This window comes from Lactuca serriola, chromosome 3 (genome assembly GCF_051521515.1).
Source record: "Lactuca serriola cultivar US96UC23 chromosome 3, Lser_US96UC23_V15, whole genome shotgun sequence".
NCBI classification, from domain to species: Eukaryota; Viridiplantae; Streptophyta; class Magnoliopsida; order Asterales; family Asteraceae; genus Lactuca; species Lactuca serriola.
The window spans coordinates 4780375-4794801 of record NC_136410.1 but is presented as its reverse complement, the minus strand read 5'-3'; the positions used below and the strand labels follow the sequence as shown (position 1 = coordinate 4794801).

Genomic DNA, 14427 nt, shown 5'->3' with positions numbered 1-14427 from the left:
TTATCAAATACTCTAATGTTTGCATTGCGTTTATGACTTAACACCAACGAAGGAATCCCCTAGTTGTGTAGTCAAACTGTTGCTCAAGACGATTCATTAGGTAAGGTGATTCTTGCAGATGATCGTTGATTGGGATTTGTAAGAATCCATTAGGCTAGGTAACCATGGGTAGACTATCTTATAAATATCTATGTTGGATTATATATCTATATTGATTGGTAATGTTTGTTTTGTTGGATTATTAATATGATTTATTATCACTATAATATTATGAGATTGAGAACTTTATGTGTCTCACCAGGTTTTCAAACGTGACCTACTTAAATTATATGTATCACATGTATTGGTACTAAGATTATTGGAACTTGAATAGGATGTTGAGTGAATAAACAAACACGTAATAGTATTCAGGACCGATATATCTTTACGTTGTAACATATTTGTATATTAATTATGACATCCTTAATGTTTTTGGTATTTTGAAAAAATATTTGTTATTTCAAACTGTTTTATTAAACTCTGATTTTCCATAACAAAAATAATATAATGATATTTAAATCATAAAGAAAAAAAATTATTTCCTTTTATTAGTGTAATGTTCTTAAATTAGAGTGTCATGACCAGGAGATTGGACATAAAACAGATGAAGTATTAAACAAATTCTATTAAAATGGGAGAAATTTATTCACGTAGCAGCTAAAAAAAGCTTTATTTCGTTTCATTTTCAACATTAGATCTAATTAGGTCTGTAATGCTCTTTGAGTTAGAACTAGAACAAATTCAATCGATACATATTTATAATCATGTAATTCTTTTTTATATTTGAAAAGTTATTAATAAAAAAAGCTTATCTAATAATAAAAAGGTATAATAATGGGTAGCAATAATGAGAAATTGGTAAGCAATTGTGGAGCAATCACCTTCTCCATCAGTGATGACTATTCTTATTTGGAACCAACCTCATGGCCATTATCAATGTCACCTTCTTTTGTTGCCATGCACTACAAATTGTTTAGACGAATGGAAAACGAAATCTTAGAGGTAAAACCGTCTTTTTATTTTTTTATTAACATATGTTTTGAATAATTTATATTTTATAGGATTTACAACATTAAATCATCCGGATTAAACAGTTATCAACCTTTTGTTAAAGTTTACTTAGGTTGTAAGTTGCAACAAAATTTTCCACTATAAAACCCCAAGTGCTCCCCTTCATCTTGTTTCCATCTCTCTAATCAATCATTACTTTCCTCTATATATCCTCAAACGATGTCCTGGTATTTGGTTCTCAATCTTAGCCTTTTGCTCCTAATTCTAGCCACGCCATCCTTGGAAGGTGGTCGGCTGTCATGTCTGCTAAATAATAAATCATGTTCACTTATAGAGACAGAAAAAGAACAAGATGATGGCACAACATGGGCAGTTCTTGTTGCTGGATCAAACGAATACTATAATTATAGACATCAGGTGAATACATATATAGAGCACTATGAATATCTATATATAATATGATCATATATTTGTTTTTATTTTTCATACTATACGTTATAGTCTAGTACTTTTGTCTCATGTTAGGCAGATGTTTGTCATGCATATCAAATACTGAAAAGAGGAGGATTAAAAGATGAAAATATTATAGTGTTCATGTACGATGATATTGCACATCACGAGAGTAACCCAAAACCTGGAGTAATAATAAACAATCCCAAAGGACACGATGTCTATGCTGGAGTTCCTAAGGTACAATTTTATTTTTCCTGTATTAATATTATTGTTATTGTTATTTTCATAACTATATAGAAAAGAATTTATGTGGACCATATATTATGTGAAAGATTCGATCTAAGCGCATTATTTTACCTTTTTCCTCATTAATTAAATTTGATTGGGTTATACTGGAAACTTCCTAATGGAAGCCACTTTCATTTAAGCAAAATTAAAAGATAGACTTGATCAATCGTGTTTTTTTATTATTGAGTTATTGTTGTAACGGTTGATGTTTATTTACCTTTACAAAATGATTTAATTAAAATGTTTTAAAATTACTTATATGTAGTAATCATTGAATATACCAATAAGAGTTATTTTAATTATTAAGATTCGTTTCGTTTATCTTTATTAAATATTTAACCACTGCTTAGACTTAAGTATTAAAACATGTACCTAATTGAATTACAAATTTATGTGAAATCATGCAAATATCAAGAAGAAACTTGCTAATGAGGTTTATGGACAAGTAAAGTTTTTGTGCAATATCTTTTTAATTTTTTTCTTAAATGTTCTCGTAAATACATTTTTGACAAATAATAGTTGAAATTAATTTATAAGAAAATTTTATATTTGAAAAAGACTTGACCCAAATATTAATTATTAATTTTTAAATTTCAGCAATCTAATTAAAAGTACAACTAATATAAAATGTATCAATCCTTAAAAAAAGTTATGTTTAATTTTAAATGGGATCTTCGTAGCGTCATATAGAAGGGATGTGTTTGGAACAAATTGTAAATAGTCCAATAAAGTCGCGACAAATAAAAAAAATTACGTTTAAATAAAGTATATTTGCTTTCAAATATCTTTAAAAATAATTATGGCAGTTAGACGTTGCCAAAAGGTCTGAAAGCTAAAGACCAAGAGCAGTCTTTAGATGCAATTATTATTATTTTTTTATTTTAAATAAAGATGGATTTAACTCAAAGCTAATCATTTCGGTTTTAATAAAGCTTTTTGAAGTGAGATGACAATATCATATAATTAAAAGCCGCTGAAAGGATTTGTATATTAGAAACTAGTTTATTATAATCCGTGGAAACCATGGTTATAAAATTAATTAAACTTTTATAAGTGAGAATTCAAAATTATTAAACAATTATTTTAAATAAATTATTAATTAAGAGATATTTTTTAATTATATAAAATTATAATCGTTAATTTAAATGAATATGTGAATTTATATCACCTTATAATTTGTATTAATTTTATTTTAATTTTTATCTTAATGTTGTTAATTTAATGTAATTAAAGTGTGAAATTTAAAATTTGAAATAGAAAATTAATAGGTTGACAAATGACATGCATTAATTAGAATGTGTAATAGGGTGACACATGACAAAAAAAGAATAGAATATGCATTAATTAGAAACCTTAATTTGATGACACATGTCAAAAGGAAATTAAAATTATTCTTTTATTAGAATAAGGATTCTATCATTTATCATTCAAATCAAATACTTCCTCCGTTCCAAATTAATTGTCTATTTTTAACTTTTAAAGTTTTTTTTCTTCAACTTTAATCTTAAATATTTTTATTTATATTGTATATTACTTGATGAAACTTATAACAATAAAAAGACAATTAAAATATAACTCATTCATATATTTTGCATCAAGTGTTATCTAACAAAAAAAATTATTTAAAATCAAAGTTGAAAAATAAAGACTGAAAAAGTCAAATGTGGACAATTAATTTGGGACGGAAGTAGTAGAACAAAACCGAAGAAATAGGGATGTCAACGGGACCAAACGGGAGCGCAAATCGTTGCCCACCCCCGAAATCAGTTATTGCCCCCGCCCCCATTCCCCCGATTTATAGACTATTGTTTTTGGTCAAAAATATTTATTATATTTTGGGCTAAAAAACTATTTTTCATAACTTTAAAAGCTTAAAATCTAGGATTTTTAACAACTAAAAAATTTAAAATCCAACATTATAAATTCAACATTATAAAACGACAAATCCAGTAAATTTACAAATATAAAATACGACAAATCGAACATTACAAAAAAAAAATACGACATGTCCAAAAATATATGATCAATTCACTATCCAATCATCATATGCTATGAAGTGGAAGAAAGTCAAGAAATCATAAAATTAGATAATGTATTGTCTATAAATATTTGTATATTAAATATATATATTTAAAATAAATATACAAATGAGCCCCCGTGGGAGTACGAGACGAAAATACTCACTTCCGCCCCCGGTCTCGAAAATAAAAGGGAGTTTAATCCCCCGTCCCAGTATTTTTTTTTAAAATTAATCCCGTACGGAATCTGGATCCCACATAAAATTTTTGACATTCTTAAACCAAAGTTATGTTTGGAGTTTAATAATAGAAAGAAAAACCACAAAAGAAAAAAAAGATAATCAAAAAGTAAAAAAGAAACAAAAACAGAAAAACATATTTTAGAGTAAGTTACAGTTTACATACATGTGGTTTAAAAAAGTTGCATCGTTGGTTTTTTCGTCCAACTTTGTAAGAGAATCTCCGTTAAATATAAGTAAAATAACCGTTTTATTTTTGCTTTTCGCTTTTTTGTTTTTTGTTTTTTATATTGCTTTATTATTTTTATGTAGACACCAACCGTCACTATCCACCATTCACCACCATCTTTTTCGGTCATCTTCATTGGCGATATTTCAGTCAAATTTTATTTTTCGCCCTCATTAGGATATAATTACACATAAAATTTTACAAATATAGAAATGTCTAAAAAGTATAAACAAATTCATGAAAATCATGCAATTAGTTATAAGGTTTCCCCTCAAACATCATCATAGTGTAATTAGCTATGAAAACATGAGTTGCATTTGGGATCTTGGGATCTTCTGGTAAATTTATCTCCTCCGATTAGCATTGTAGTACCCACATCAAATTTGAAAAGCTTAACACCAAATCTATTACACTATCGCCAAATCTGTAATCGAAATCCTTCACCAAAACTATGAAAACAAGACCTATATAGATGAAATTCAAGTATTCAAGAACGGATGAAATTAGACCTCCAAGATTTAGTATTTGGTAGTAAAAAATAGGTATTCAGTCTAACATATCTTCAAAAACCAAACAAGAACTTGGTACCCATCATCAAACATGCAAATGAATTTAGTTCCTACCAATTCAATCAATTTAAAAGGTGGGTCGACGTTGAGGTTTTTCGATGTCTAGATTAAGGGGAAGATGTTTATAAGGTAAAAGGGTGATGGAGGAGGGCTTTGCAGAACCCCAACGACATAAGTTATGAGTTACTTGGTGTATGAACGATAGGTATTTAGGAACTAGGGTTGATTGCGACAGTGGATGACAACTGATGGTAGATGTGATGATAATGATGGCGAAATATGTTGGTTACAACATCAGTATCCATTGGAGACGAGAGTGGTGGTGAAATTCATCGAAGAATAGGGAGTTGTGGTATTTGTTGGAGAAGAGGTCGGCAGTGTCATGAGTTGGTCGAATGAGGAAGTGAATTTAGGATTGTTGATCCAAATTAGTCATGTTGGTCCCAAAAGCTCAATTTATTCCTTTTGTTTCTCACCTATAGTCCAATGAGGTTGTTGATTTTTAACATTCTTACGACTTAACTAGTGAAGCTATCAATTACATAAAAGTATAAAAGGCTAAAAAGTAAAATTGGATTGCTTTTAACTGTTGAAAACCGAAACAAATTCAACGCCACGTTCCTTATCGGTCAAATGCCCAATCCATAGTAAAAAATAATTGGATCATTCAAAACCACAAACTTGATCCGTCCAAATGAAAGGGTTATTTGTCCTTTACTTGATGTGTATGTAGCGTATGTCTCACACCTAACCATAACCAAGTTTTTTTTTTTAATTTAATCATGCTTCAAAGAAAACCGATTTTGAAATTGTTGATGATTAGTGGGTTTGGTCCCAAACATTTATGAAGTTTTTGCACATATCTAATTGTAGATTAACATGATCACTTAGGGTCCATGAATTCTTGAAACGTAGTTCTAATCCACTTAAGAAAATGAGAAGAAGTAATAAAGATTTTTTTTTGTAGGATTACACTAAAGATAGCGTGACAGCGGCCAATCTGTATGCTGTGATTCTCGGTGACAAAAAATCAGTAAAAGGCGGAAGTGGAAAGGTGGTTGATAGTAAACCAAATGATAGGATCTTCATATATTACACCGATCATGGTGGCCCCGGAACCCTTGGTGTGTTTATTAAATTCATATTATTTGAATAAAAATCAAAGTAATGATGATTGATTTTTATGTGGACCTATAACAAATATTTACAACAGGAATGCCAGACTCTCCGAATGTCTATGCCAAAGACTTCATTGAGGTTTTGGAAAAGAAGCATGCTGCTGGGACTTACAAAGAAATGGTAACTTTTTATTTACTGTAACAAATTTGCACAAACAAATTGATATTTTATCTCGAAAAATAATAAAAAATTGTTTGCTACTAGGTTATATATGTCGAATCCTGTGAGAGTGGAAGTATCTTCGAAGGTCTTTTGGCCGAAAATCTTAATATATATGTCACAACAGCATCAAAAGCAGATGAAAATAGTTGGGGAACTTATTGTCCAGATATGGAACCCCCTCCCCCACCCGAATACGACACCTGCTTAGGTGATTTGTATAGCGTCGCTTGGATGGAAGATAGGTATGTTTGTCTTTTTCTCATTGATTATATTTAACAAATTCGTATGTTTTATAAATATTTGGATGCCTCATGCTTTTAGCGACAAGCAAGGTGACAACGGGGAAACATTGGAGCAACAATATAAGACGGTTAGTGTCAAATATATGAATTTAAAATACTATGCATATGTTTTTCGTTAAGTTTGAAAATTTTTTTAGGTAAAGGTGAGGACTTACAATAACAATAGCACGGAAGGATCTCATGTAATGGAGTATGGTACTAAGAGCATTCGTTCGGAGAGTATTTCTCTTTATCAAGGTTTCAGTGCATCTAATGTCACTGATAACACCTACATTTACAACGGTCATATGGGTGTTGTTAATCAAAGAGACGCAGACCTAGTGTTTTTCCAAAAGAAGGTATTAACTTTGTTAATAAAGGTCAAAAGGATAGTTTGTGGAATCTTGTGGTGATGGAAATTACTTTATGATGTTATATAGTATGAGAAAATGATCGAAGGGTCGCAAGAAAAAATAGACATGTTGAAGCATATCACTAATATAAAGAATCATCGATCACATTTGGATAGCAGTGTGGATGCCATAGGAACACGGTTATTTGGATCAAGCAATGGTCCATTGATCCTTGGTTCCCTTCGAGCTCAAGGGAAGCCAATTGTAGATGATTGGGAATGTCTTAAATCTACGGTAAATAGACACATCTTTATTAAATTTTGGTTATTGATTTTCATATAGAAGTTTAGTGGTTGGGAAATGAAATTATATGATGAAGGTTTAAGGTTAAAACCTATGCACGTTCTTTTGATTGTTTGTATTCCATGACTAGCACTCACATAATGGTTGATGGATACATCGCGGGACAGTTTGGGATACATTTTATTTTTTTTATCATAGATTTTTAATGTTTTTTTCATCATTATGGTGTTTCTTATGTTAGGTTCGAGTGTATGAGACACATTGCGGTTCACTGACACAATATGGGATGAAACATATGCGGGCATTTGCCAACATTTGTAACAATAAGGTCACACAAGCGGATATGAGTGATGCTTCCATGGCTGCTTGTAGTGGTTATGATGTTGGGCAATGGAGCCCTTTGAAGAAAGGATATAGCGCTTGATTAAAGAAAATGGAATATTGTACATACAATCACCTAAAAGTATGTGATTTAAACACTTTGTTGATAGTAGGTGGATTTTACTTTGAAATGAATAATTGTAAATATGGCTTTCATTTTCATATATATTTCCGAATTTCAAATTTGTAAATTATTGTATAAGTTGTATACAACTTTTATTTCACTACTTCTAATTAATTTTTTTTTTATAAAGCTATATATGAAACCTAAGTTTAGTTTTTCATATTTAAATGAAAGAAATGCATGTTCAACAAATATATTACTAGGGATAGCAATGGGGTGGGTTTGGGACGGGTTGTGGTAATCCCGGCCCCAACCCCGAATATGAAAACCAATCCTATCCCAGGCCCGATTCCCGATGGATACCTGTTTACAAAACACTATTGGGTCTGAAGGTATCCCAACGGGGTAACGATGGTCCTCGTTTAACATTCAAAATAAGAATAACTTTGATGCAATGAGAATATAAAACCATTAAACTTAGTGATGCAAACATAAATTCATACCATTAATAGAGGCGTACTTGGTGTGATACATAAGTGGTTACTAGTGACAAAAAAAAACCAATAATAACACTAGCATTCATAAATCATAATATCATTATTACTTTAAGTACTATGAATTAAGAAATGGCAAAACACTAGCATTACAAATTATCAAATAGTTCACATGTTAATAAATAACATATTTAATGGTAGTTTTATTATTATTATTATTATTATTATTATTATTATTATTATTATTATTATTATTTAAAAAAAATAGAACACTTTTAACTATTGGATAAAAGATGACTTATTTTAACTCACTCCAACCGTTTAATATTCTTCTAACCTTTTAGTTTTTTGTTAGACTTTTTCTATTTTGGTCTTTATATTTCATAATAACTAGGGAAGAGGTCGTGCGTTGAACGAGTCAGGTTTTTTTTGATAATGTTTAGAATGTCAAATGCACAGAAATCCAAGGCTAAATGCAAGAAATGACAATCTACTTTTTTTTTTAGTTTTATGTTTTGTCCAACAAAGCAATGTACTTTCATATGCACAGTTACATAATGAGTTTGGTAAGCAATTAAAAAGAAGAAAATTAGCAAAATAAATAAATAATTGTTGAGATATGAGAATATTAATTACCTAGAACATTTACAACAAATACTTTCTCGCTCAAAGAAACAAATGCAAAATAGGTTTTATAGAAGTGACTTTTACATGATATTGATTTATGGAAGAGCTGGTATCTTTTCTTTAGAACTCTACAAAACCCAAAATAGCAATTGGAATCATTACAATTACACTTATATCATATCCTGCTTGTGGGAAAAAGAACATAATTAAATTCTAGTAAAACTGTTGGTGAAAATAATGTGCATTCGTAAACAACATACAAACCTGCATAATAGTGATGAACTCTTTAAAACCTAAAAAACCTTTCCTTTTAGATTCTGCAATTCCGTAAACCTTCAAAAACATAAAATTGTGAATTGAGAATGAGTCCTATTATCCGACCATCATCATCTGCAGAGAAAAGCCCAATTATACAAAACCTCAATAAATACAATGGAATGATACACATTTACAAATAAACTTTATAATGTATATATGTTTAAATAGACTCCGTGTAGAACTTTTAACACATTTAACTTTCACTTTGCAATTGATCATATACATATTCATATACCTATCTAATTACATATTAACCTATCTAATTACATGTACATTAACGCATAACTGTATGTGTGTATCAATCGATCATAAACAGAATGCGAAGAAGAAATTGCAAACCTAATGATGTTGAGCTGCTTTTGCGCTCAACCCAACATAAGCTTCAGTCATTCCAACCAACCGCTGAAAATAAATATCCAATTATAAAAAAAAAAGTTCAGGTTGATTTGGATGCCATTTCAATGCACAAACTTGGTATCTGGAAAACAAATTTAAAAAACATGGAATTGAAAAAAAAAACAAAACTATGATCTTCTACCTGGGACATTATTCTAAAGTGTGATGATAGTAAATTTTTATAGAAAATAGGGAAAAAATGTCCGGTTGCATCTCCTTATCATTTTGGTAAATTGATTTGGCGGTGTCATGGTTGCCTACACAATTAAAAAAACACAAAAATAATATGTAATGAGAGGTACTTTGGGAAGAAAAACAAAGATAATAAGAAAAACAATTATAAAAGTTAGGATTACCATATAAGAGTTCGAATCATTAGAATACGAAGATGAAGACATCGTATGGAAAAACCAAACAATCCTAGCTGCTTTACAGCCAGTAATTGTGAAGGTATTGCATGATAAGATGAGAAAAGACAGAAATGTTGATATCAACATAATATAAACATCTAAAGTAATAGCCTGAAATCATAGTGAGGAGCATATATAGAAAGTTGAGAAAGGAGTAACCTTGGTAACCTTTATAACTCCGCCCCACCAAATCTGGATGAGCAAAAACAAGTCCAGGTTTGTGTTTCTTGTTTATTGTTTCATATATAGTTGTTGTTTACGAAAATATGTTAATCTTAATCATTTTATTGTATTTTATTTTGGAAAACATTAATCTCTTATAATACTAAAACATGACAATTACACACCAACCATCATAAAGAGCAAGATTTATGAGTGAAAACATAAAAATTACACATTTATCATCTTATAATTAGCTCACATATTGTATATAAAATATGAAAATAAAATACAAATATGCTTACAAGGATAATTTTGGTTTCATCTAATTCCCCCTAAATTTTCAACAACTTATCTGCCTCTGCGGGATCCTACAAAGATTAAAAAATAATCACCCAAAGATAATGAAGTTTAAAGCTAAAGATTAAGAAACCAAAAAGTAAAAATTTACCAAGAATTTGGTTAGAGCTTCATTTAGATAAGGCCATGGTTGGGTGTTATCAGCTTGTATTGTCCTCCATGAATAACCAAACACTTTTGATACTCATCTATTACCTGATCAAGATAGATTAGTCGCCTGGATCTTCTAAAAGATCATTTGTTCTTAAGATGGAAGTGATATGGATGTTGTACCATATTCAATACAGAGAAAGCACTTCTAACGGGATAGTGATCATCCATGAAGCCCACTACATATAGACCATTTCTATTATATGAATGCACCTTATACTCTTTACCACAAATTAGAAAAATTCAATTAGACAATAGACCAATCATTTCTTCAAAGAAAGCAAAGATTTGTAATTTAGCTTAATGCTAGTCCAAATATCTTATGATTTCGAAATTGGTAGATCAATGATTGGTTAAAAACATAAAGTTATCATCAACTGATCAATTTTGATAAGAAATAGAGCATCATGAAAGTGAAAATCAAACCTTCGTGTTGAACGGATTGGTATTGATCAGGAGGGGTACGTAACCTCAATCAAATATAAGCATCAACCTTTTACCTTCTGTGACCCCTCAAATCTTCTTAATTTGTCATAAAGCCCATCGTAGGTAGTCTTTCTGAAATCAAAAAAGTAATTTACTAAGAAACCAAATTAAGTGATGATAAAATATAGATAAAGTGGGGTGAAATTGGGGGAATTAAACCCTAATCGAAGTGCTCCATGTGATGACGACGACGTGACCAGTTGAACCACCTTTTTTCGCCGACCTCACCACCTCTTGTGTTGATTGGATTCTATAGGTAATGACGGGGACACCTCCTATGTTAAGGATTTGTGTTTTGATATAGAGAAATAGAGGGGAGAGAACCTCAATGGTGAACTGGTTGTGGTCTTCCAATGTCTATTTTTCGCCCCTCTCTCACTCGATCTTTGGATGTCGCAAGAAGGGAGAGGAGACATCATCCTTTCTCGAAACGTCGTTGGAAGCCACCATCAAAGGTAGAGAAGATCTGGAAGTAAGATAACGAAAGTGGGTTGATTCGAAGCAGATGAAGCAGAAAATGGTAGGGACGAAAAGAGTAGATAGACAGTAACGAGGAAAAAATCGGGTTCTCTTTAAGAACGGTTACGATGGCATTCGTAAAACGTCAGAGAAGGTGCGTCTGGGTTGTGAAGATCGATCAGATGCTTCTAGATACAAATAGGTGAGGCAGTGATTATCCAGATTGGAAAAACAAATGGAAAGCTCCAAAACGGGGAAAAAAACTAGGGACTATTATGGCAGTGGGAACCATCCATAAAGAAAGAGAAAGAAAGAGATAAAAGAGAGATAAGGCGGTATCGAGAAGCATCTGATATGAAAAGTCAAAGGCGGGGGAGTGGAATAGAAAATACAAAATAAATAAAAAATAATAGCCAAGCACAGTGAAGTACTGTTCACAAAGGTACCTCAATATATATATATATATATATATATATATATATATATATATATATATATATATAAAGAGAGAGAGAGAGAGAGAGAGCTAGGTTGAAATATTCTAACTAATTATTGTGTGGATGTAGCAATCAATGTGAGTCAATCATTTCAAAACCTAAATATTATAAATTTATTATATTATCTATTAATTAATTTAATAATTAAATAAATATTTAATTAATCCCTTTAATTTAGGCAAGATAGTTTAAGAATTAATTAAATAAGGTAAACTTTTAATGTTATCTATTAATTAATTTTAGTAATCAAATCTATTTGTTCAATAATTGTATATTTAGGATGGTATTTAGACTATTATTATTTAAGAATATTTATGAATCTATATTTGAATTACAATATTTAAATATATAAGGATCATGTTATATTTCAACCGAAGGTTGAAGAATTTATACTTTGTTCTTTAATTTAGCTTCATATTTTATAATATGTTTTCAGCATGACTCTACCATAAAGCTCTAACTTCTTATTGCTCTTGTCATTTTCAAGTATGTATTTTTTTAATAAGTTCACATATATAATGCTTACAACTTATTTTATGAAACATTTTAACTGACAATTAGTTAACATACAAGTCTTTATTTTGATTAGTATTTTCACTATGGAAAACCATAATAGAGAAAACTGTCTCTACTTTTCATGCTACTAACATGCTAATGCAGCAACAATATCCTGCGAAAGTTTTTTTTTTTTTTTTTTAAATTATGAATTAATCTCATGTCTTTTTGTGGCTAAACAAAACAATGAACTATTGATGAAAAGTCATCAGTTACGCACGACGGGTTCTAGTCTCTTCCCTGAAGTGAATGCAACATCATATAATCATAATAACCATGAGTCTAACCGAGGTCGTGGAGGTAGTCATAATTAGCGTAACAACAATAACAAGATTGCAAGTAACCACCAAAATTTGTAAAAAAAAACCCACATCCTAATGATAAAAATGGTCTAGGAAAAAAGAAAGTTTAAAATATATGTCACTATTGTGGAATGACTGGTCATTGGTTTCGTACATGCCGATCTCCAAAGCATTTTGTTGATCTTTACCAAGTTTCTATAAAATCTAAAGAAAAATAAAATATTGAAATTTTTTTAATCAAAATGATTTTCACAAAGTTCAACCAGAAATGACATATTTTGATGTTGTCGGTTTTCTTGTCTACCCAAAAAGGACAAATGGTGTTATGTATAGTGATGGAAGAATAACGCGTAGTTTTGTTTCATGTCATTTATTACGTTTTTATGTCACATTCGTTTAATGAGAAATAATGTCATCACAATATTCTCAAAGTAATTAAAAATGACTTTATTTCTCTAAGTTGAATGTTTTTTGTGTTTTATTTATTTATTAAAGAGAAATATGGATATTCGCAAAAGAAATGAGAAAGATATATGTCTTGGAGATAGTCAACAACACATAGAATTTTTAATAATGAAAAGTATTTTGCTTATTTATCAATTAGAGAAGCAAAATTTAATACAATAACGGATAATGCAAAAATGATTGAAGGCTTCGGAAGAACGAATAAAGTATTACACAAGGGACAATAATTACAATTGGTAATGCATTATTTCCATCCAAATCAACAAGAAATTTATTAAGTTTTAAGAATATTCGGTCTAACGGATATCATGTTGAAACAACTAATGATGGTAATAAAGAGTATGTCAATATTACAAAAATGATATCAGGTAAGAAAAGTCTTTTGGAAAATTTTCTCGTATTGTCTTTTGGATTGTATTATAAAAATATTAGAATGATTGAACCCCGTGTTATTGAAAATAAAATGTATGATAACACCTTCAAAAGTTTGGCATGACCAGTTGGCCATCCGAGATCAATTATTTTGGCCATCCGAGATCAATTATTTGTAGAATAATTGAAACTTAAAGTGGTCATTCCTTGAAAAACCAAAAGATTTTTCAAGCTAATGAATTTTCTTGTGCTGCATGCTCTCACGTAAAATTAATTTTCCGTTTCTTAAAAAGAATTCAAGGGGATATATGTGGATCAGTTCATCAACCATGTGGACCTTTAGATAGTTGTTGGTTTTAATTAAGGCGTCAACTAGATGGTCACACGTGTGCTTGTTGTCTAGTCGTAATCTTGATTTTGCAAGATTACTTGCACAAATAATCTGCCTAAATGCACACTTTCCTGATTACCCAATTAAGAAAATTCGACTTGAAAATGTTGGAGAATTTACATCACAAGATTTTAATGACTATTGCATGTCAATTGGGATAACTATTGAACATCTCGATGCACATGTTCATACACAAAATGGTCTAGCTAAGTCGTTAACCAAACGCCTTCATTTAAATGTAAAACCATTTCTAATGCATTCTAAACCTCCTACATCGACATAAGGGAATGCAATTTTACATGAAACATCACTTATACGCATCAGACCAATGAGGTATCATAAGTTCTCTCTGATTCAATTGGTTTGTGGTTAGGAACCAAATATTTCCCAATTAAGGACATTTGGATGTGCAATTTA

The 14427-nt window shown here is 30.3% G+C and overlaps 1 protein-coding gene across 1 annotated transcript; it reads left to right on the top strand.

Annotated features, from left to right (window-relative positions):
* The first annotated feature begins 1196 nt into the window (after window positions 1-1196).
* Window positions 1197-7762, top strand: LOC145091343 (vacuolar-processing enzyme-like). Its single transcript, XM_079029041.1, has 9 exons — window positions 1197-1467; window positions 1576-1740; window positions 5814-5970; window positions 6060-6145; window positions 6230-6429; window positions 6509-6557; window positions 6627-6827; window positions 6909-7115; window positions 7366-7762. The coding sequence occupies exons 1-9, from the start codon at window positions 1270-1272 to the stop codon at window positions 7546-7548; spliced, it is 1446 nt and encodes a 481-aa protein (XP_078885167.1). The 5' UTR covers window positions 1197-1269; the 3' UTR covers window positions 7549-7762.
* The last annotated feature ends 6665 nt before the right edge of the window (window positions 7763-14427 follow it).

Coding starts and splice junctions, on each gene's coding strand:
- LOC145091343 (XM_079029041.1), top strand. CDS start 1,270: ATGTCCTGGTATTTGGTTCTCAATCTTAGCCTTTTGCTCCTAATTCTA. Junction 1,468..1,575: donor ACTATAATTATAGACATCAG/GTGAATACATAT, acceptor GTCTCATGTTAG/GCAGATGTTTGTCATGCATA. Junction 6,430..6,508: donor GTCGCTTGGATGGAAGATAG/GTATGTTTGTCT, acceptor TCATGCTTTTAG/CGACAAGCAAGGTGACAACG.